The sequence below is a fragment of the Suillus subaureus genome (genome assembly GCF_016647635.1).
Source record: "Suillus subaureus strain MN1 chromosome Unknown BJ212scaffold_308, whole genome shotgun sequence".
NCBI lineage: Eukaryota > Fungi > Basidiomycota > Agaricomycetes > Boletales > Suillaceae > Suillus > Suillus subaureus.
This window is the reverse complement of record NW_024538864.1, coordinates 1-20646: the sequence shown is the minus strand read 5'-3', so window position 1 is coordinate 20646 and position 20646 is coordinate 1. Positions and strand designations below refer to the sequence as shown.

Below are 20646 nucleotides of genomic sequence, written 5' to 3'. Positions count from 1 at the left end.
GGGCGACCGCCATCCAACTCGACAGCAGATATGGCTGCATCGTAAACCCATACACCCCCAGCGAGTGGCCCACTGATAGATTTGCGCCTCCCGACGCAGCGTTTCTTCAACACTCGGCTGAAGTCATTCGCACGTGCTGGCGATGCGGGAACTTGTTCTCGGGAAATCGCTTTCCCCTTGGACTTTGGGTTTATCGCGGACTGACTCCTAGACCGCGCGGCATTCCTTCCTACAACTCTTTCCGCCCCTGTGCCCTCCTTCATCGCCTTCTGCATCCTCTCCGCTAGGGGTTTAAATTGTTCCTTTGACGCTTCCACAGCACTCTTCACCTTTTCGGCCCATTCGTCGACGTTGTATAATTTGTGGAGCATAAGCTTGAATGTAAACGGATGATGCTCTTCAAGGGGAAATATAGGGCTCCCTACATCCCTTGCTACGTCAATGCCATTCTGCGTCGCGGGTGCAACACCGACAGTATTGCGGCGGGGGCGTCCCGTTGGCTTGCGGAGACGCTCTTGGTCGCGTTGAGCACGTAACGAAAGAACAGCAGACAAATTCTTCAGGACTGGTGCGAATTCGGGAGGAACTGATTGGATGTCGTCCATCGAGATCGCTAGTTCCGTCGACCCCCTAGCGCGCCGTGTCGCAATTCGGTCAAATAATTCGAAGAGCCGAGCAAATTCTGCTGCCTTTGAGTTGTTTTTTGTAGTAGCAGTCGTCATAATGGAGTATTAGTCAACGATAGGTGAGAGGGTATAAACTTAATGAGTGATACTTTCAGAGCCACTTGGGAATTGTTCGCGCAATGCGGTACAAGGGAGAAACGTGAGGGTCAGGTGTAGTCCTTATAATTTTCTCGGTTAGTAAATGGTCACAGTGGGTGTGTCTAATTTGTGGACGTTTCTGTGTGATTTGACAATCGATCTAAGCTGTGGACTTGACTACATTCCATGTGATGAACTACCTCCGAGTGGCACAATCCATGAGCCCATTGTTCCGAGCCCCTCTGATTGCCTTCTTTCTATTCGATGATGCTATCCTTTTGTTGCTCAGCACACAACTTAAAGCTTTTGAATGATGGGATCGTAAACGGCAGCATCAATTGCATGCAATACATCGTAGCAGAACAGGGGGAACATTTCATAGACGAAATGATGCTACAATGTTTCCATGGTTTGGGTGTGAAACGTTTGCTTATTCGACTGCAAAATTATGCGTCACCAGGGTCTCCTACGCACCCGCACCCTCCCATTCGCGCGTAGAATGTAGGCCGTAGTCCTCCTACCCCAATCGCCGACCTTGTTGTCGTCTGGCTCGAAAACCTGTGATGTGAAGAACGAACTCCAACCGACCGTGCGTAATGTCTTGATTTTCCTTGCGAGCGCGAGACTTGCCTCCAGCTCTCGTGTGCGTACCTTGGAGGCGGATCCGATGAGCTTGCATGTACGGCAGAGCTCCGGGCCGTGAGGAAAGGGTAGATCTTCGGTACAAGCTCCGAAGTGGGTCTCTTCTTTTTTGTCATGTTGGTCCACTGAATAGGATATGAGTCCAGTGGTAGTCTCGGTTTCCAGTTGACTGAGGATGTTTCCGGTGGGTGGAGATGCAGCTTTGGGACTGAACGCTGTTCGGAGCGTATAGTCGAAGGTCAATGGGGTGTCGTAGTGCTCGATGTGCTTTTCCACCATTTCCTCGTCTGAAAGAAAGATGCCAAGGTGAAGATCAGTCAACTGGGTTAGTGGTTCCAATGAATCCGCGAAGTTGTCCTGTCAAGCATCGGATTTTGTTGAAAATGAAGTGACACGGCTCATCATACCGTCAATTTCGTGATGTCATTGAAGTAGTTCGGAATTGGCGAGTGCACAACTGCAGTTGAGCTTTCTTCAAAGCAAGCCCAGCAGCAAGAGACGTCTAGCTGTTCCGAGCAACTGAGGTGCAAAATCTTCACAGAAGGGAACACAGATGCAATAGTTTTCAGCAAAGGTACGTCAATTCTCCAGAGTTTTGTCATTGTGAGAGACGTCAGCTGAGGAGGAAACCGCGGGGTCAGGGGCATTGCTAGTGGGGAGAAGATGCGCTTGAGTCTGGTTGTCTGGGATTGTCTTCCGTCTGATGAGAAAGAGATCATCAGATGTTTCAGGTTCCTATAGAGAGACGGGTTCCACGATGCTGCTTCAAGAGCGTGCGATGGTGCTATAAGTGTTCTGTTAAGTTTATCGGTTAGTGTGAGAGAGCATATATACGAACAAACAGACTTGACATAGTCGAATCCAACACGGTCGCACAGGGCATTGCAGGAAATCAATGAGAAGTGCAAATTTGTATATGCAGCAAGTTGCTTTGCAGACGAGACGTGAATGGAAGAAAAATAATGACGCAGAGCGACATGTCTAAACTGAGAGCAAACCAGAGAGAACGAGCGGATATGGAAGAAGCAGCCAGACGGGCAAGAGTCGAACAAGAAAGAAGCGATGTAATCGACGACCTCTATCGGAAGTTGAGGTGTCTTTATATGAGTGATTGTATTTTGATCTGCTGCAAGGATGTTCTTGGTCTGGCTCTCGCGTTGCTCTGGAGCTGGCGAGGTAAAAGTATGGGTATATGCACTTGGTGAGCTAGGAATCAGTGAGTCAAGATCATCCTCATCAAAGTCGTCTTCAAAGTCGGAGCTCTCCGACGAGGTCGTGCCACAACTTAAAGACATCGTTGTTTGAAGGAAGCTTCAAGGAGCGAAGCGAGCCATATATCAGGGGTGTCACGTGCAGGTTAAATTGGTGATCACGTGAAATGTATGATAATGAATTGCAGTTTCGACTTTGAACAGTGGCGAGGGCTCGCGCGGCTGAGCCTTGCAACCGGCTCAGGAGGCGTTGTAATTCGTGAAAGACCAGATAAGTACACCCCAAAGTATACTCATTAGTTGAGTTATACAGAATGGAGAGTAAGACTAATGGGTTAACATTTACAGATACACCTCCATCCTCTTTCACAAATGCGTACATCGAATGGGCAACCTGATGTTCCCAACGTTCATGAAACCGCTGCGGAAAATAATGGAAAACCAAAGGCATATAGCGCACTATATGCTCTTCAGTTGAGAGCCTTCATAGATGCTGCGGAGGATGTGGACGTGGACCCAGATACAATTGAGGACCTACTCGAAGGTTTGGAAGACGGAGAAGAGGAAATTCAAGAGAGCGACTTTGATGAAGACTTAGACTCAGAAAGTCTGGTTCTCCCTGCGCATGAGAAGCACAGTGCTATAGAGGGGTGTGGCTACCTGGACAATCTCGAAGTAGAAACCGAGGTCATCGAACGACTGAAACGAGAAGGTAGGTCACCGGTTTTTTTATTTAATGTCGAAGCATGAAAGTGCAGTCCACGTAAATTCTTATCAATGAAGTGGGTCCTTGAGCTGATATCACTTCTAACTTAGCAGATGGAGCATGGTCGAAAGAAGAAACCCGAAAGATGATGCATCACTTGAAAGAACACGGTAAGCCCACGTCCTCACAAACACGAAAGTTATAGGCTCAACTCCATCAGGAATGAGTTCCTTCGTCAGAGAATATGTCATCACTCAAAATATCCCAATAGTGAAACTTCTTTTCGCTTTCGGGATTTCCTTGGTAGCCCCATCATTTCATCTACATACAATGGAACCCGTTAACTTGGACCGTAGTGCCCTGAATTGCGGAATAAGCAACCTCAAACAATGCTCTATTTTCTGCGGGTCGCGATGTCTAAAGAGTGGGTAAAACTTCATAGCCCTTCTTGAGCATTGCTAACGATGATTTGAATGTCTCACACGTAAGGCTTCAACTCAGGGAAAAACTACTTCAGCATAACACACTTGCGGACGCGGTTTCCCTGATACAAGCCTCCAAGCGTGTGGTTGTGCTTACTGGCGCTGGCATTAGTCTGTCTTTTACTCCCTCGGTTAGGACTACATCACTGAATCTGTGTATAGGCGTCTCATGCGGTATTCCGGACTTCAGTGTGTGATTCTCCTTCTTGCACTTTAAACGCATTGTCATCAAGGGTTGTTTAGGGTCGCATAATGGCTTGTACGCAACGCTGAAGGAACGGGGGACCTATGACCTTGATGACCCTCAACAGATGTAAGATGATCAGCTGTTATACATACTCTCATTCTGACACCTATTAGGTTCGATATACACTATTTTAGAGAAAACCCTGCCGGTGAGAGATCTCATCTTCTGTGAGGCGTCGTTAACTCGGATTCGCTTTACACAGTGTTCTAGTAAGTATTGATGTTCTGTGATATCTGACCGCAGGCTGATATTGTAGCTATCAAGCTCATTTGCGAGGTTGCTGTTCCGACCCTGAAAGATAATGCTTCAACTGATGCGACAATTACAGCCAGATATATCCGTCTAATTTTATACCTTCTCCTTGTCACCGATTCATCAAAGCCATAGAAGACAGAGGCAAGGTAGGCGGCATGTTTTCCATAGGGTTAATGAACTTTACGAAGGTCATCAACAGCTTCTCCGGGTAAGTCCTGTTATTCCCTCTCCTCGCCCGAAGTTGACGGAGGTCATCACTAGAACTACACCCAGAACATTGACACACTAGAAACACTCACCGGAATTACTCGCGTATTGCAGTGTCATGGATCATTCGCGACTGCTACGTGCATCCAGTGCAGACGGCGTATACCAGGGACCGAAATTGAAAAAGATATCATGGAACATCGTGTCCCGTTCTGTACTGTGTGCTTAGTGGCCAAGAAGGAAGCGGAGGAAGTCCGCCAGGCTGCTTTCAGGAAAAAGGCCAAGAAGCGAGGTAGGAAGGAATGGGAAGAGGGGAGTGATGAAGAGGAAGAGGCAATACCAGTTGGCGTGATGAAGGTTGGTTTTCTCCTGTTGTTCTGTTTATGCGAGTTCTCGATGACGTGAGTGCGCAGCCGGACATCACTTTCTTTGGAGAGAAGCTCGCGGATGACTTTGAACACGCTCTCGAGGACGATCGAGATAAAGTCGACTTGTTAATCGTCATCGGAACCTCACTGAAGGTCTCACCTGTATCCGAAATTCTGTGTAAGTTGAAAACGCATAAGATTCTAAGACAGGCAGCTGATCTTTGGCAGCGCATCTTCCGCATTCTGTTCCCCAGGTCAGTGTCTTATTATCAGTGTGCTGTTTGTTATCTGAGCCAAGTGCCGTGGTAGATTCTAATCAACAAAACTCCTGTCCGGCATATCAATCCTGATGTTCGTTTACAGACCTCACTTCGGATATCGATGGCACTAACCACCTGTTCGCAACGATTAGATTGTCCTTCTTGGTAATGCAGATGTCATTGTTCAACACCTCTGCGAGCAGCTTTTATGGGAGTTGCCACCACCAGTGGGGAAGCGCCTCGAGGTTCCGTCACTAGCGAGACCAGCAAAGCGCACCTCAGGTGAAATGATGGGCAAGACCGAGCCCGTTCGTGTCGCAAAGAGGTGTGTCGTCAAATTATATAGTAATCCCTGCGCGTTGCTTGATCGAGTCTTGATTTAGCCACGTATGGTTGTTTGAAGGAGCCGAGGGGGGCAAATGGGTGCGGGATATTGAGGAAAAATTCTTGGAAGGCAATGCGGGATCTGAATCTCGTACAATACAAGATCGAGCCCCGAAGAGGGTCCAGAGGCAAAGAAGTCACGGACTCGGACAGGCTGACATTGTAACACCGACATCCTTCGACTTGCTTTGCTTCTAGTAAACGGACGTTGATGTTGCGGAGACCACGAACTTGATGTACTTTACTTATATAAAATTCCAGGCTTGTGATATTCAGACGTATATTTTTGGCTATCCGGGAAGCGTCGAACCGCTAGAGAATCTAGCGCTCGATACAAAGGCTTGATAGAGTCCTTTAAGGATAGTACCAATATGTGACTGGCTAGCAGATATGATAAATACCCTCGTCACTTTGCTCATGGAAATCAACGTCAAGGGCTACCAGCCATCTTAAGATAAATATTATGCTCGTCAATAGATTGCCACAGCACGAAAATGGTATATTAGGTACGAGTCTACGACTCAGTATCTTCAAAGATAACCTCCCCGTTCCCCTCACTTCTCCTTCCGGGTATATTAGCCTTCCCTGACGAGCCCCTGCTCGCCTTCCTCCCGTGTCTTCCTGGAGCGCTCACAAAATCGGGCAGATGCGATATCGAGCCATTGGAAACATGGGAAGATGAGCCATTTGGGGCATATGAAGCAGAGCCGTTGGGGAAATACGGTGTAGAGCCGTTTGGAAGGTGTGATATAGAGTCATTTGAAGCGTGTGAGGGCTGGTTCTTTCGTATCGAGGGTAGGTAAAAATCGTCAACTTCATCATCCTCTTCGGTCAGTGCTGAGGTGTAGCCTGCGGGAGTAGCTGAATATGAACGGAAGTGTCGGATGGAGTTGTACGAGCCCTTGCGGAGATGTGCGGCGTATGAGTAGAGTAATAGTGCGAAATATATCTGTGTAATTTGAGAATTTAGGAAGTGATGTGCATGAATTGGTGGTTATGTACCTTTGCAAGCCAGCTGATGATGATGACACCCATGGCAGTGCCCTTCTCTTCATGCCACAATATATTTGCTTCTACAGCCCGCTGCTCGTCCGTCATATTGTAGTTTATAGGTGGTGCATCATGTCGTATTGCCTCCTGCGCACGTGAATTGGAAATTTGCTGTCCATCATGCGAGGTATAAGTCCACCAGATGATAGAGAAGAATACCGTCCAAGTTGTTGAGAAGATGTGGTCGACGAAGAAGAAGTATGCAAAATAGAGTGTGTGCTGAGGGTTCTCCTGTCAAACAAAGATTATATCAGCTGGCGATCGAGTATTGTGCTAAAGCGACGAACATCTTTGACGGATTTCAGTCCCCAGCTTAGCGCGACGAGACCGAGAACTGAATATATGTACAGACTGAGCTGTGCAAAATTGCTACCTGCACCGGTGATAACGGCGATCAAGCCATACACGCCTGCTACTTTGTTGAGGAGCTGCGAGGTAAGTTATTTTCGCGATATTGGTTGAAAGAAAAGACTTCGATGCTTACTGCGAACAGTAGGACAATAGTGACGCCAGTTTTGAGGTCAGTAACACCGAGGAAAGTGGAAATCGGCCAGAGCCTCCATTCAGGGCGAAGCATGAGTTTCATATGCAAGTCATGTACCACGCACGAGTTACAACAAAGGTCGGGAACGAGGGTCAGTGTGCTTGTAGCGGAACTCGGAAGAGAAGGATAGCTTTGTGACTTAGTCAGCCAGTGCATTCTCATGAGTCATTACAGCTTTCTCAAAGTCTCAGTCTTATAACTCAAAAGATACAAAATGGGATATAGGTGAGATTCCTCTACGAACGTTCACCACAGTCGTCGTGCAGGAGCAAGGTTATTCGGTTGAATATTGGGTCACGCGCTTGGCATGGATCGCAGCCAAGTCAGAATGGAACTGGTAGTAGCCATCTGCGACAGAAATGTCAGGCGAATCCGGTGGGCCCCGATTTAAATGCGGCCTTGAATTCCTGACGAACATGGTATTAGAGGAGAAGCTCACTGGCCGCTGACAAGGTGGACTCGGACACACTGGATGCGCATGGAGCCTGACCGGTCACGACTCATGAGCTTGATTCAACGCTCTACGTGAAACTACTCACCGGTACTCGCGCGCAGTTTGCTTCGCTGGGGCCGTTGATATTGATTACCTGCCTGCTGTCAGTGGTGCGTGGTGGTCACGACTTCTTTGAGGTGAATTCTTAACTACCACATTATAGATGTGACGTGATATGCTGTCTACAAGACCAAGGATGGGGCAATGCACGGCCGGAAAACTTACACAATCTAAGCCGGGTCACAAAGAGCAAGAAGAAGACAAGTCTAATTTCTGCTGCTCATTCAATATAGGAAATAAGACAAACGCCAAGCCAAACTCTCAAATATAGCAAGAGACGACGAGTCACAGGAAAGAGCATTGATGGTCCTTATTGAATAAACACTTCTACGAACGTTCGCCGCGCAGCCGCCTGGCAAGAGCAAGGTCCTTCGGTTGGATAGTCACACGTTTGGCATGGATAGCAGCCAAGTTGGTGTCCTCAAACAGCGACACAAGGTACGCCTCAGCCGCTTCTTGCAATGCCATTACGGCCGATGATTGGAATCGGAGGTCGGTCTGCGACATGGATGTTAAATGAATCCAATGGGCTTCTATTGACGTAAATCCTCTGACCTTAAAGTCTTGTGCAATTTCGCGGACGAGGCGTTGGAAGGGAAGCTTGCGGATGAGCAGCTCCGTCGACTTTTGGTACCGGCGAATTTCACGAAGGGCTACCGTGCCAGGACGGAAACGATGTGGCTTCTTGACACCTCCGGTCGCCTGAGGGAAGGTGGTTAAGTGGGTTCAGAAAGAAAGGCACGACATACCGCATGCGCAATTATGGGAGCATTTTGTCCCGATTTCACTGCGAGCTGTTTTCGAGGAGCCTTACCTGGTTGTGAATGAGCATCGGTGGCAGCGGACCGGAAAAGCTACAGTGACTTACCACCTGTGCTTTTGCGGGCAGTTTGCTTAGTGCGGGCCATTGCTAGAAAGGATTAAGTTTTGATGATCAGGCTCGTGTAGACGCTTGGTTGGGTTATGGTCCTGGGCACAACGTCTTTGAAGTGGAACTGATTTATAGAGTCTCGCCGCGTGGTCACGTGCGGAGTCTTGTTCAAGGTCCACCCTGGCCATTGTGTTTTGTGTCAATGACTTTTATTCATGACTGTCTCCCATTGTCCAAAAGGTTGTGAACTTCTTCGCCAATCCCTTTGACGTGCTTATGAATCCACTTCGAGACACAGTTTAAGCATCCAATTCAACATGCTTGTTCCGGTTCAACACCTTACCAGAATCTTCAAATTCACAAAGGCCAATATGTTGCCAGTCATGCTGCAAATAAACACATCGCATCGGGATGTCAAGTAAAATAGATAGAAATACAATAAGGTACACCACAGATATGAATAACAAGATATGTCAGGTCTATGAACGCTCCCCGCGCAACCGCCGTGCAAGAGCAAGATCTTTAGGTTGAATAGTAACACGCTTGGCGTGAATAGCAGCCAAGTTAGTGTCCTCAAACAGTGAGACAAGGTATGCCTCAGCGGCTTCTTGAAGAGCCATTACGGCAGATGATTGGAAGCGCAAGTCAGTCTGAGGGGCAATCAGACCCGAGAATTACAACGATACAAAAGCGACTTACCTTGAAATCCTGTGCGATTTCACGAACAAGTCGTTGGAAGGGGAGCTTGCGGATGAGCAGCTCTGTTGATTTCTGGTACCGACGGATCTCACGAAGAGCGACGGTACCGGGACGGAAACGATGGGGCTTCTTAACACCACCAGTGCTCTGAGCAAGTACTGTGAGCAAAGCTCAGTAGTCCAAACACAATACGTACTGCTTGTGCGGTCTTGCGAGCTGCAGACTTGGCTGCCAATTGCTTACGAGGGGCTTTGCCTAATAGCCAGTGAGCTCGAGACCTATGTTCTAAACCCAAATTGCGACTTACCACCAGTGGACTTGCGAGCGGTTTGCTTAGTGCGAGCCATTGTTTAATCAAAAAGGATAATTGCACAAAGTAAAGATAATAGTCGATAGGAGGATGCTGGTATAGAAAGAGCATATGCCTTGGCCTATATACAGACGCGTCGCGTCACATCACGTGGTGCCCGTGTTCCAATCAACATTCCAGATGTGGTAATTCAGCACAGCCACACGCCACGGTATATAACCCAGTTCACAGTTGATTGCGGTACTCCTGTATCGACCACACTAAACTCACACACTTCACAACACTTCACTTTTAACTCAATACAATGTCCGGCCGTGGAAAGGGTGGCAAGGTAAGCTGTGGAGTCGGGGTTGTTCTGGTTCCAGTCTAACATATCTTAAAGGGTCTCGGAAAGGGTGGTGCCAAGCGTCATCGCAAGATTCTTCGTGACAACATTCAGGGTGAGTCATTCAGCAATGACTGCTCTTATCTTGTGTTTAACTGGTGTACCTAGGCATAACAAAGCCTGCTATCCGTCGTCTTGCCCGTCGTGGCGGTGTCAAGCGTATCTCCGGTCTTATCTACGAGGAGACCCGTGGTGTCCTCAAGATCTTCCTTGAAAATGTGCGTGCATGTGTTCATTGAATTTAAGTGTGCATGCTCATGGTTTGTTGTAGGTCATCCGTGACTCGGTAACATACACTGAGCACGCAAAGCGGAAAACTGTTACTGCTCTTGATGTGGTTTACGCTCTGAAGCGGTCAGGGCGTACTCTGTACGGTTTCGGGGCATAGATATTTGAGCATTTCGTCGCAGCTTGTTGTATTGTATATGTACCATTATAATTCCTTGTCTTATGGAAGATGTTTGAAATATTCCGCTACTCATCTACTGGGGGGATACAGCCTGTTGCCATTGTTTCAAGCATCGTTTGCAGATATGCGAACGAACTGCTTGCTTACTGCATTTACATTTGCACACTTGCCATATCCCCACAACCCTCCCTTTCCCTACTTCGGTCTCCGACGGTCTAAACACCAACTCGCTCATCTCCTCCCAGATTGGCAAACTTATCGTCCTATAGGCTATGGGGCTTGAACGTACAGCCTAGCACATCGCTGATCCTGTTGATCCTCTCCCCGCATACTATTCGCATAGTTCCAACAAACATCAACTCCCGTGCTCGCTAGGGCGCGGCTCCCCCGTCACTACTCTTCTGTCTCCCTAGAGCATCCCTCAGTCTCATTATTCGTTGACCACGGAGCGCAATGCGAAGTCGAGATCAAGCAGTGGTTCAGCGCATTGATACGTCGGACCCCTATATCCACTATAGGGCTTCAAGCTTTACCTTCCATCTTTCTGAGCTTGAAGCGACTATCCGGCATGACTTCAGTCGCAGTTGTGACGAATGACCTGAGAACACAAGTACCACTTCTCATGGCACGATCCGCGATCCCACAGTTTCTCCCCGCAATGCCATCGGTCAAAACATGCTACCCATTGCGGAACCACTGTACAGACCATCAAAGTAGAATGGGATCAGATGTCCAGTCACGCTACATAGCCTAAAGTAAAAGTCCATAGGAATTTACTCCGCAAGCTACACGTTGCAGACTGAAAACATGGAGGTGACTGTCGACGTTGAAATTTGAGTCACTGTTGAACGGCCTAGATGACGTTAGGGAGGCAGCACCCCCATACCGAACAGCCCAAGGACTGGGTTGCAAGTAGGCTCGTTACAATATTGCTAGAACAGGGCCATGGACAGGGATGTGTGTGCAGGCATATCCGTCGTTTCATCCTCATTAGCATGCACCAATTCTCATTCACAAAAAGGAGATAGTACATGACATTCGAGAATAATTATGAGTCAATCAAAGATCGATCACGCAACACATGGCACATGGTAATCAGGATGAGAACCTGAGTAAAAGCGGTAGAAGAACTGTGAAACTCACTTGGTCTCTCGGCGGCAGTGCGAAGTGCTTCTTCGCAGTGCTCTGCATGCAACGTGTTTTCCTCAAGAAAGTACTGACGCCTGGTGTATGTCGAGCCACGCATCGAACGCCCATTATGGAACTTCGATACAGACTGTTGACGTACCTGGAGAGTAGGGAATGCTGCAATCCAGGACAGAACAACGCCTAGCAAAATTCGAAGTTCAAATTGGATTTGTTTCAGATGGCCAGATGTGATCACTCACAATACATAGTCTAGAGTAGAAGTCCACAGGAAATTACACGTTGCAGACCGCAAACTTGGAGACGACCAGTCGGCACTGAAGTTTGAGTCACTGTTGGACAGTCCAAGTGACGTTGGCAAGGCTCAGGACCGAGTCTCAAAGACAGTCCTCTCTCTTCGAGAAATGTTGAGTGATTTGCTCGGTACTGTGTAGTATTATTATACGCTAAAGATCATCGAGCCCCTCAGTAACTTGACTGTATGGTAGATGGCTCAAACACTCAAGGCTGCAAATGAGCTCGTCACAATATCACTCGAACAGAGCTGTGGATTTCGGAGATGTGTGTTCGGGCAATAAGATAGCTTGGCGCGGGCCCCATCGTGTCGTCCACGTCAGCATGCATCAATTCTTATTCACGGGGGGACGGTACATGACGCTCTAGATTAAGCACGAGTCGATCATGCAGCGCCTGGCACATAGTAATCGGGATGAGAGCTTTGGTAAAAGAACTGGTGTGAAACCCACCTGGTCCCTCGGCGGTTCAGGTATAAGGACTATTGATTTCATGGTAGATGGCATTCCAAAACACCAGCGACGACAATCCTTTGAACGCAGGATTCACTGAGGTTAGCGACCATGTTGCACCAGCACTTGTGTAGTACAAGGTTCCAATGATGATAGACTTCGGAAGAGATTGGCGAATGAGAGAACTAAAACCACCGAGAGTGGGCGAAGAGTAGAGATGAATCATGAGCAAAGCGCTCCTCTGTGATAGAATTGGTGACGACACTGACGAGCTTGATACGCCAGAGAGGAGAACTTTGGCTGCATCTGGTGCTCAAGCAAGTCTTGGGAGGGGGCGGGATGAAGAGGTGACATGATGATGTGCTGGAGTAGCTGCTGGACACGAAAAAACAACAATATTCACGTGGTCATGTAGGATAGAGAGTCAAATTCAGACGCCGGGAAGCACCGACTGCTCAATTGGATGGGATGGGATACGTTCTAGAAGCTTCGAAAACAGGAGTCGAACGCATTAGTCGAGAACAATAGGGTGCATTCTTGCGATAACGGTGCAAGTACTAATGGAGGTGTGGGAGCGAACAGTCTTGTGTACAGGGCGTCTATGGAAACGAGACAAGTTGACACAGTGAAGTAGCATAATACACGCACTTTGAGAAAGACATACACAATCCCTCCAAAGACCCCTTCGACTGCGCCCAACCCCATCAACCTTCAGTAAAATGTCGGAGCTCATTCCAATCACTACACCCTTGCGAGAGTTCAAAGGTCATGAAGAAAGCGTATGGGCAGTCGCAGTTTTCCCCGATAAACAACGGATAGTTACGGGCTCGGATGACAAGACACTTCGTCTGTGGGACTTGAAGACAGGTGTCGTATTGAAGAAGATGAAGGGACATCGCAGTGAGGTGGTGGCACTGGCTGTATCACAAGATGGGCAATTGATAGCAAGCGGTGATGAAGGCGGAGAGGTCATCGTCTGGCACGGAGAAACTGGCAGGCCTCTCACCCAACTCATCAAAGGCACCTCGCTAGATTTTTCTCCGGATGGAACAGTGCTGGCCACTGGTTCATATGATGAAACGACGAAACTGTGGAATACCAAAACCTGGAAGCAACAAGGACATTCAATTCACTGTGGGGATTATGTCAACTGCGTCTGTTATTCGCCGTCAGGAAAACTTCTTGCCATCGCAACATTCGACAATATCCAAATTTATAATACAAGCACCAGGAAACGCGTTGCATCCTTCAGGGCCCACAAAAAATGGAACTTCTCACTTGCATGGACGCCCGATAGCACACGCCTTCTTACAGGCGGTGACAATCTCGATCCTACCATACGCGAATGGGATGCATTGACTCTGCAGCAGGTCGGTGATCCATGGACGGGCCACACTAACTCTATCCATGCCATTGCCGTTAATCCTGCTGGCACCCTCGTCGCTTCCGCATCTGAAGACAGCCATGTCCGTCTCTGGCGGCTTTCAGATCAACAAACCATTGCCATATTCCAGCACTCATCTGTCACGGCATGTGTCACTTTCTCTGTGGACGGCAAGCACATCCTCAGCACAGACGATAAGATGATCTCACAGTGGGCAGTACCTCAGGGTATTCATCCAAGGGCACGACTCCATCCTTGACTCATGTATCACAAATTGAGGATATTTCATGCAGATCCTAGCAATCACGACAGCCCGCGATGCATGCATAGATGGAGACTTATCTACCGCAGAAGAATTACTCACCCGAGATATCAACACTGACGCGAACGACCATACTTCCTACGCCCATCACTCATTCGTTATGGCCCGAAAACACGACTGGAACCGTGCCCTTCAGGATGCAATCAAGGTGAGATATGGAATAAAAATATACCAATCATGGCCCCTTTACGAAAGGCTAACTCGACGGTGACGAAGTCAATCAGCATTCAGCCCTCATTAATTGGCTATATCTCCAAGGGTATCGCCCTCTGCGGAACAGGCCACATGCGGGATGCGAGGGCAGCATTCGATGTTGCGTTCATGTACACGGACCACGATTCACAAACGATCCATTTTTTGCTCTTGATCAAGGTATATTACAGTTGCAGAATACTTTCCGCTTCATCACATATTTCAGGCCATCGCCCTCTTCAATGCAGATCAACATGATGAGGCAAACCTGCTCCTCAAAGAACTCACTGCTGGTTGTCCGAATGCTGATACTCGTGCATGTCATATCGTGGAAGTAAGTATCATGCAGCCACGCTGGGTCATCTACATCAACACTAATCTTCGCAATCTCGCACATTAGGCATATCTACAAGTTCAACTTGGAATCAAGGCCTCAGATGGCGCACGTCACGATGAAGCCGCCGACTATTTCACTGCTGCTGTCAACTGCAGCGCTTTATCATCGAAATCGGACATTCATGAAATTTACGAGGACTTGGTGGCGGTATGTTAATACACACATCCGAAATTCTTTTCATAACTGAGTCCCTTGTCTAGCTCTTCGGCTGGGATCTCAAATCATTGTGGTTGACTGCGCACCGAAAACGGTGCGATGCACTGCGTTGGGCAGGTAAACTTCATGATGCCGTGAAATCGTACCGATATATGATGGTCTCGAGTGATGAACATGCCATGGCCGACTGTCTTGACTGGTCCAATGGCAAGTGTGGAGTTGATAATGTCTCGCAGGCTACAATCCTCACCCACATTTCGCTTAGCTTTCACGGAAACATGCAGCGCGCTCTGTCTTACCAGCGGAGATGCTGTCCTCGCTGCAAGTGATTTTGACATGGCTATTGACTTATACTCGGCGGCGATCGATCTAACTTCTCCATCTGATGTTGTCTTTGCAAATCGTAGTAAGGCAAAGTTGGGGAAAATGCTATGGGCGGAAGCACTTCTAGATGCGCAGAAGGTGCGATGGCATCTATATTTTCGTAGCTCATGTTGACTTCGGTGATGGATAGGTCACCGAACTCAATCCTTCGTCTCATATTGGATACCAGTTGATGCATATGGCACTGCGTGGCGCGCAACGTTACGACGAAGCTATTGAGGTGTTCACAATCATGTTGTCCAAGTTGGCCAATGCTCCCGAAGCGCAGATACGAAGTAGGTCATGGGGCAATTTAATTCGAAAATGCTTACCTCGTTCCGCAGACTTGCGTCAGCAGTATGTCTGTCCATCCGAAGCAGAGGACGCTATTATAAGAGCTGTTTGGATTGAACTCGAATATACCCCGCTACGTCTTCTTAACACTTCCACTGGTCTTTTGTGCGATCGAGCGGCGCAAATAAACGCCTTCAAAACGAGCGCAAAGTACAAGGAGCTTTTGTCGTTCACAACGAAGCATTCAGATCTTCAAATGGAGCGCATCAAGGGAGTGGTAGCGATGTACTTCCGCTGCGTCCTGCTATCACACAGGTGGGAAGAGACCGAGGCGCTGCTGCACGACGTCCAGGACAAAGTTGTGTGTGAGTTGAATGGACTTGGTGGCATTGCGAAACTGCAGTCGTTCTGCAAGATCGCTCGTGATGCTGGGTATTGCTGGGCGTGGATGGACACATGCTGCATCGACAAGAAGAGCAATACCGAACTTCAAGAATCAGTCAATTCCATGTTCGTCTGGTATCGCCACTCAGCGCTTACCATCGTCTACCTATCCGATGTCCCTCCTTCATCCGAGCCCGGTGCACTGGCGAGGAGTGTTTGGAACAAGCGAGGGTGGACTTTTCAAGAATTCGTCGCTCCGAAAGTTGTTATCTTTTATCAGAAGAATTGGTCGTTATATCTCGGCGATCACTCTCCCAACCACAAAGAGTCCCCTGCAATCATGAAGGAGTTGGAGGATGCGACTGGTATAGATGCACAGGCTCTGATCTCCTTCCGTCCAGGGATGAGCGACGCACGACGGAGACTTCAATGGGCGTCATCACGCGTCACTACATTGCAGGAAGATATCGCGTACTCGTTGTTTGGTATCTTCGATGTCCACTTACCTGTAATCTATGGCGAGAAGAAGCAGAACGCGCTCGGGCGGCTCCTGCAGGAGATTGTGGCTCGGTCGGGTGACATCACTGTCCTCGACTGGATCGGACAACCCTCCGAGTTCAATAGCTGTCTTCCGGCTCATATTACGTCCTACACCACTCCTCTACGCGCCATTCCATCCTTGTCCGAAGATCACATTCACACACAGGTCTCTTTGCTGCGACAAACCGTGCCTAGAGATCTAGCATTGAAATTTTATGACCAGCTTGAACAGCTGAGAGCTCCTCGCTTCGCAAACTGCAGACTTCATCTGCCTTGCATTTCATTCCGTGTCACGGAAGTCAGACGGAGGCGCTGTCTAGCCCAGGAGACTCCCACCACGTATGGAATCAAGGCAGACGGGCTTCACGACCTGCTGATTACCACTGAAGAGACCATAGTTCAGTTCTCGCGGGCAAAGCCCATTCGGCAGACGTTTTTACTTGTCTGTCCATGGGATCGGTATCTCCTCGGGGTACCTGACTTTGCAGAGCAGCTTGACTTCACAGACGATACTGAGAGTATAGGAGATTGGACCGAGCCCGGATCCCCGATGGATGACTCGCTGATGGACAACTATGACAAGTTACTGGGGGGTTCGCCTGTCGAAGAGGAGCCTCACGCACGAGCGTTGCAGTTGATGGTTCGCCTCGGACAGCCTTTTGACGCATTTTTGCTGGCGCAGCAGCGTGTCGGAGAGTACAAGAGGATCGCGTCAGACCATCCCATCGTTGCACAAGTCAAAGACATTGCTTCCGTTGATAACATGGACGTGTGTACAGTAGAAATACTCTAACTGTATTTTAGGGTCAAACATCTCTGACCGATATTCGTTTTTGCTGTGATGATCAAACCTGCGTTGTTACCATGTACGTAGATACCCCCAAACCGTTCAAAGCCGACATCGAAGACCTGCCCATTAGACACTACCTTCTCCGTCATTACTGTCATCCAGCGCCAAATTGCTGTGCGGTTTCACAACTACCCGAACCCTCCTCCCGCAATGTGACTTCAGCCGTGACGCGTGACATGTGACATACGGGCAGACGCCTAAATATTGTTGGAATAGAATCGTTTGCTCGTCGTTTCCCACGGCTGCTCACCATATGCGTAGTCCACATGATGTGTTACCATACACGGATAGGTACTGCACCGTTTTACAACGTCTGTACCTACGAGCTCATTGGTTCACGACGACAAAGGAACTTCAACACCTATTGCTGTTTGACAGCTACTGGGGTGTGCAGGTAGTGTCCAGGCAGAGCACCCTTGCCATTCAGGGGTATTCCGCCCGACCAAGGTATCATAATAAGCTGGACCCTTTTGTTTGTCCAGCTCCACAAGTAAATAGAAACGGCAAGACGAAAAAAAAAAACCCCGATCTATCGATATGCATGAAAATAGCTGAAATATTTCTTTTCACTCACGCGGCAACGGTGAAAGCGAACAACGGCCCAAGTACTTGCTCTGAGCTGCCCTACTAAGTGACAAGCTGAAGAGGACATTCATGTTGATGTCTGGCTCGTAGTATACAGTGTGATCCGCTGTACGAGAAGCAGAAAACCTCTCTTGGTCTTCTGGCCCACCAATAATTCAGTCTTTCCTCTAATATATAGTAAGACCACAAAAATAAGGTAACCACACCAACAGGCTAGGTATACTAACAGATCGATGCAAACTGTAATTTAAAGTGTTATGGGGTAGTGCCGCGTAGCGTGTACAATCAATGGTGTGCGGTCAAGGGGATATCTATTTCACACCGGTTGACGAGTGGGTAATAGACCGCATTGACAATGGTAGCTGCGTCTCGAACCATGTCCGAAACATACATCCCCTTTCCAATACGGAAAAGTTACGATCCTCCACATAAAACGAGGCGATCAAGGTAAGGAGAAATAGATCGAGTTCCAAAAAAGGTTTGGGCGGCAGAGGGGCTCTTATTCTGTTTTCCATTGCTAACTTTAAGGAGTTGCGTTTAATCTCCCGGCAACTAAAAGCATCCCCTGTGAGCCAGCAATCGAGTGGTCTGTCCTTGCTCAGGAGCTTTCCGTCCTCATACTGAAGACAGACCCAGATGAGGACCCACATGAACAATTCAGCGATGTGCTGGTACATGTGCTCCGCTTCGCCTTTGATGGCTTTCTTTGTGAGAAGGTCCACCGCCATGAATGGTATCATTCCTGTGCGCTCGTGGCTGCCGGACCCATTTTCAGGCGATGACAAGTCCCAGTCGATGATAACACCCATCATTAAACCGCTCGTGGACCGGTAAACCATGAGATTGCTGGGGTTGACGTCACACTGATGGACACCGCTGATCCAGAGGATACGATGGTCTGTTTTCGCAGTTAATGGACAATGATGAACGCGATGAGGAACGGCACCTACAGATTATCACTACCCACCACGCGCGCCTAAACTCTTTCTCGCTCAGCTTCGTGATCGGCTGAAGTTTCCAAGATACGTGGATGTTCAAGATGCGACTGCGTCGTACAGGGTCGTCAATATCTAACTCCCTTCTGAGTTTTTCTGTGGATGTCTCTTCAACTTGATGGAGCCAGATCATCTCTGGGACGTGGCCGTCCACCTGTGGCTTGTACTGTGCAATTCCATGCACCGCGTTGAGCATACCGGGCTCACTCCGGTACGAGCCACCTGGCCAATGGAGCTTGGTCACCGGTTCGTTGGAGTTATGATGAGGATGACTCGATGACAGACACGATAGCTTTTCACTTTTCATTGGGAGAACCGTGTTCGCATGTCCGCGCAGCCCGAGATGAGCCCTGTGCTCGTCGGATTCCAGATCAGCCATCCTGAGGGTACCGCTCGACGTGATCGGTAGGAGATGATTCAAGCATAGGCTCGAATTTTTAGTTATAAAGGCCCTGTTACGAGTCGTGCATTCGCTGCATAGGGCTAGAAATCGGTGAGCGTCCTGAACGAAGTTGATACCCAAATATGGAGTGTGTAAGTACTGCTGATCAAAATAAGTACTAGGCGCAATGATGCCTTCTGGCAGCCTACGATCGTGACGCACTTACACCTGATATTACTAACAGCGCCATGATGCATTACGAAGAGAACCGTCATGGAAGGAAGCGATTGACATTGCGCCTCCTTCTCACCCGGCGTAATGGTCGTATATATCGTATATATTCATCGTGTCGTTTCAATGCTTTCGGCAAGACTCATTGGGGCGTAAATGATTAGAAGCATGCTTCTTGTACGCATATCACGTCTGACCCTGAACGAAACATCAGTAATTTAATTGATTGTTGACGAGCTTGTTGCGCAGTCATACCAGTTGGCAAATTAGAACAGCCCAGTAAAGCACATCATCGTGGCAAACACGTTGATTATAACTCAATCGCTGCGCTATAAAAAAATCCGAAAATAGCGATACCAAGGGCTGCCCCGCCTTGTGACTTACACCCGGAGACATGGGTACATACAGCAGTAGAAGCTGGGCATGGTGAACGTAAAGTTTGGTGCATGCGTGACGTTAAATAGCTTGTGCTTCGGTTAGTATGGATCGTCCAGAGCCGTGAAACTGTGAAGGGGTGAGTGTATGCACGTTTGCACAAGGCTTATTTCTGGGTGGCCTTGCGCCGGAGAGGGTAACTATGTAATTGGTGCTTGGTTCGCCCTGTCGACTGTGAGAATCACTACTTGGGTTGGGTAGGGGATACGTCACCGAGCCGTGTTGCAGCCTCTTCTTGTCGGTAGCTCAGCACAAAAGTGCTTCGGATACTCAGCTCTTTGCAGGTGGTACGCTCGGTAGGAGCGAGAGCTGCACTTTGACCTAGACACAGCACAATCCAGGACCTTGGTTATGTTCGTCGACAGCACCACCGTATATCGTAATCCATGGTGTCGGAGGGTACCTAGGGCAAAGGGATTCCGCTGTTGTAATAGCAATCCCCTTTGTTCCATCTCGAGTGGACTTTGACTTTGAAGCCACATCCTATCCACTAGTCTGCATCCCATAAGCTTCGAGCGTCGTCACTGGTCGTACGTCACTAGTGATTTCGGTGACTCAGCAAGTGGCTAGAGGGTTCTGGGCACAATTCGGCTGGTGTAATTTTATTCTCGATGAGGGAAGCCATTTGTCATGCCTAGCATAAATATCAATTCGCTCCACAGACGGATTGGGGAAGGAGTGAGACAAAGAAAGCGAACTAGGACAACCTTCGTGTTCCAACCATCTGCTCTCACCAGTGCTGTCGTGCTAATCTGGATGCTACTGCAGCGCTGCCATATAAGGCATGGAGAGAGAAATGTGGGCTTACCGATTGGACCGAAATCCATGATCCTCTCAAACTACTCCTTCAATTTGCTGACGTCGTGCAGTTTCTGGAGGCGCAGCAGCTGACGACGA

The 20646-nt window shown here is 48.5% G+C and overlaps 3 protein-coding genes across 3 annotated transcripts; 2 read left to right on the top strand and 1 right to left on the bottom strand.

Moving 5' to 3' along the window:
* Positions 1-8000: 8000 nt before the first annotated feature.
* Positions 8001-9643, bottom strand: BJ212DRAFT_1472269 (histone H3; the record flags this gene model as incomplete). Its single annotated transcript, XM_041339017.1, has 4 exons — positions 9551-9643; positions 9440-9498; positions 8229-8375; positions 8001-8171 (listed from the first exon to the last, which is right to left on the bottom strand). Exons 1-4 carry the CDS (start codon positions 9588-9590, stop codon positions 8001-8003), a joined length of 417 nt encoding a protein of 138 aa, XP_041185258.1. The 5' UTR covers positions 9591-9643.
* A 289-nt stretch (positions 9644-9932) lies between these two features.
* On the top strand, positions 9933-10326 carry BJ212DRAFT_1291189 (histone-fold-containing protein; the record flags this gene model as incomplete). Its single annotated transcript, XM_041332102.1, has 3 exons — positions 9933-9993; positions 10047-10156; positions 10210-10326. Coding segments are annotated over 3 exons (288 nt in total), but the record flags the coding sequence as incomplete, so codon positions are not given.
* Positions 10327-16642: 6316 nt separating this feature from the next.
* On the top strand, positions 16643-17194 carry BJ212DRAFT_1410256 (uncharacterized protein). The gene is made up of 2 exons (XM_041337474.1): positions 16643-17128; positions 17150-17194. The coding sequence occupies exon 1, from the start codon at positions 16837-16839 to the stop codon at positions 17062-17064; it is 228 nt and encodes a 75-aa protein (XP_041185256.1). The 5' UTR covers positions 16643-16836; the 3' UTR covers positions 17065-17128; positions 17150-17194.
* The last annotated feature ends 3452 nt before the right edge of the window (positions 17195-20646 follow it).